The sequence below is a fragment of the Cricetulus griseus genome, chromosome 5 (assembly GCF_003668045.3).
Source record: "Cricetulus griseus strain 17A/GY chromosome 5, alternate assembly CriGri-PICRH-1.0, whole genome shotgun sequence".
NCBI classification, from domain to species: Eukaryota; Metazoa; Chordata; class Mammalia; order Rodentia; family Cricetidae; genus Cricetulus; species Cricetulus griseus.
In genome coordinates, this window is record NC_048598.1 from 180,208,414 (window position 1) to 180,211,649 (window position 3,236).

A 3,236-nucleotide genomic window follows, 5' to 3' on the forward strand; every position below is an offset into this window, starting at 1 on the left:
AGTGAGTCCACGCTCATGCCATGAGGCTAGGACACGGTATCATATCCTAAATGTGTTTGCACATATCTGAAAAATAAAGAAGTGAATTCAGGACCTGATTTGTTGCTCTTAGTGATCAGAAACGTTATTTAAGATACTGAGTAGGGATCTCAAGAACTTTGTGGTAGGGAGGTTAAATCAAAGTAAACACAGAAAGAGACGGAAGAGGTTATGGAGCAGCATAGGAAATCTGCACCCTCAGCTGCTGACACCCCTCTGAGTTGGACAGCATGTCATTCTCACGTATAGTGTGAAGTAGAGTCACAAAATTTTCTGGAATCTGGCTATTTTGTTCAACGCCACACACCTGAATGAGAAGGTAAAAATAAGAGCAGACTGTGCTTATGAGCAACACAGTGTCTGCCTCACACTGAAATGTGGAAGGCAGGGTCAGCTGAGCTGTGTCCTCAGCCTCTGGTGTTTGAGAGTCACTGGGATCTTAGCAGCATGGGTAGCTGGAATGTCTGCAGAGACTTGTTCAAGGGAAGGGAGAGTCTTACCCATAAGTCAAACCCTCAATCCCAGTCTCCCTGGGCACTTGAGCCCTCAGAAGCTCCCTTGGTCAGACAATGCTCTGATAAACTTTGTAATGTATACTACTTATAGTTTTTGAGAAAATTTGCATTTCTCAAGCTAACTGAACCCAAACTTGCATAGTCATACAGCAACTGAGATGATTCTACACAAAGACACGCATACAAGGACAGACAGGTATATGTATATTAACATCCAACGCTATATGAAAATATTGTGTTTTCATCTATGTCATGCATTCTACTTACAAACAAAACCCATGCTCATTTGAAATATACTTTGATTACATGGATGCATCCCACTTTCCTATCTCTGCTTCCTCTTTCTCTCCTTTGACCCTCTGACCACTCCTATGCCCATGTCTCATTTTTTCTCCCTTCCATATTTCTCTTTTATTGTGGTATATAATTTATGATTTATTAAAGCTTCCCTGATGATTAAGAAAAGCAAAAGCAGCTACAAGCCTTAGAAACCAAGCACACACTTTTAGTCCCAGCAGCCATATGCTCGCAGGTGATGGTACACACCTTGAATCCTAGGAGTCAGATTTAAGAGATAGAATGTTCTACTTTATTCCAAGGCCACACAGATCTACACAAAAGTGAATTAGTTTATAATAGAATTAAAGCTCACACCTTAATCCCAACATTAGGGGAGTTTATAAGACAGAATCAGTGTCTCAATAAGAGGCATTCATTTTTCCAGCCACACTCAGCAGAGGTTAGTCTGAGGCTTGGTGAAAGGTCATGGAGACAGGATCAACCCATTCAGCCTGAGGTAGAGGTAAGAAGCTATTGGGTAGCTGTTTTGCTTCAGTGACCCTCTGCTTGAACTTTGAACTTCAATATCAGTCTCTGGGTCTTTTATTAATTCAAGTTTCACCCTGCTTTCCTGCACCCACTCTGCTTCCTTAGTCTACTCACCCCATGTGAGATTGTTGGGTCCCATCACCTAGTGTGAGTCATTTTCTGAGACCCACACAGTGCTTGCTGATGTCTTACTAGCAAACACCCATTTTTACACAGCACAGCCAACTCCTTCTCCATCCCCTCAACCCTTGGTTTGATTCCTTCTTTGGGTACATGGCACTCATATCACTGGTTACAGGCACCTTATCCTTTTGGGTTTAATATCCATTTCTTTGGTGACTAGAGATGTTGGCTTCATGCAGTCTCTTCTGTCCACATCATTCGTCAAGATGAAGCAGCCCGGTTGGAGGATGGAGGCCGGGAGATGTCAGCATCATGAGGACGTCACCTCTCTACAGTGTTCCCTGAGCTTCCTGTTGTCCTGATGACTCCAAACTTAGACAGGTGACAGAAGTGAGTTTTCCATGAGAACCAAAATGGAATTGAACTCTTTGATGAGAGAAACATTGTCCTGACCTTCAATGTGAAGTAGTCATGTTTCAAACACAGTATTTATTAATCAAAATGAGATACTTATGTCTGAAATATTAACATTTGAATCAAGGTCTCATATATACTACAGAAGAACTTGACCATTGGAATATATTGCAGCATTGGATGAGAACTTTAAAAAGTACACTGTTTAAGCTATGTGTCTATGTTTCTGTGTGGGTAGTGTAGTGATCACAGAGACAATGAGATGCACATGGTCCCCTAGACTGTCACTGGTTCTGAGCTGCCCTGAGTCTAGGGCTAATAATCTTCTTGTTGTTTTGATCTTCAAGATCTGGTGCTGCTCACCACACGTAATCACGTCTGCCTTGTGTGACGGTCTGCACTTTGTGCAGGTCAGATCTCCTTACAAATTTAAAAAGCAACTGTAACGGGGCTGTGGAAACAGATTCTGCAGTTCAAGCTCTTGCCACACAGGACTGCTTGAGTGGGTTCTGAACTCAAAACTTAGATCTTCATATCTGCAAAACAGCCGGGTTTGGCAGTCAACAAGTTATGGCATCTAAGTGATACGGGGACAGTACAATCACTAGTACTCACTGGCCACCAGTGTAGCCTGTTGTCAATTCCAGGTAGTTATAGAACTTGTCTCAAGAAATATGTTGCAGGTTGTTACAGAGCATCATATGTTAACACAACACACACACACACACACACACACACACACACACACACCTAATACGTATATACAAGAGAGAAAGAGGGGGGAGGGAGAGAGAACGCCAAAAAAACAAAGGGGCCTGTAGGGGTGGACAGAAAAATCGATCAGAGAGAAGAGAGAAGAAAAAGGCGTAGATGCAGAGTGGAGAAGGGAAAAACTATAATATATAAGTAATAAAATCACATACAATGTTAAATGGATGTTTGATAAATATTAGGACACTTCAAGCATTACTACACACCACACCTGTAGAGAGAATCCCTGTGTGAAATATGGAGAGGAAGCCAAGGCACAGAAGTGTCCATCCGTGTTTGCCTCTCTGAACAGGCTCTTCAGGAACCCAGAGCTTTGTTGGTACTCGGCGCCCCCTGCTGGTACCACATTTCCTACAGGGAGCTTTTTGTCTGAGCTCACAGAAGCCTTCACTCATTGTGCATCTTGCACAGTAATAGGAGGCTGTGTCCTCAGACTTGAGATTGTTCATTTGCAGGTACAGGGCGTTCTTGGCATTGTCTCTGGAGATGGTGAATCGGTCCTTCACAGCGTCGGCATAGTTGATGGTACCACTGTTTTCATTAATA

At 42.8% G+C, this 3,236-nt stretch overlaps 1 gene segment (V, D, J or C); it reads right to left on the reverse strand.

Moving 5' to 3' along the window:
- Positions 1-2,878: 2,878 nt before the first annotated feature.
- The window catches only part of LOC113838709, a 4,371-nt gene continuing 4,013 nt past the window's right edge, over positions 2,879-3,236 (reverse strand). The window contains 1 exon segment of the V gene segment in view: positions 2,879-3,221. Within this exon segment, the coding sequence occupies positions 2,879-3,221 (343 nt within the window).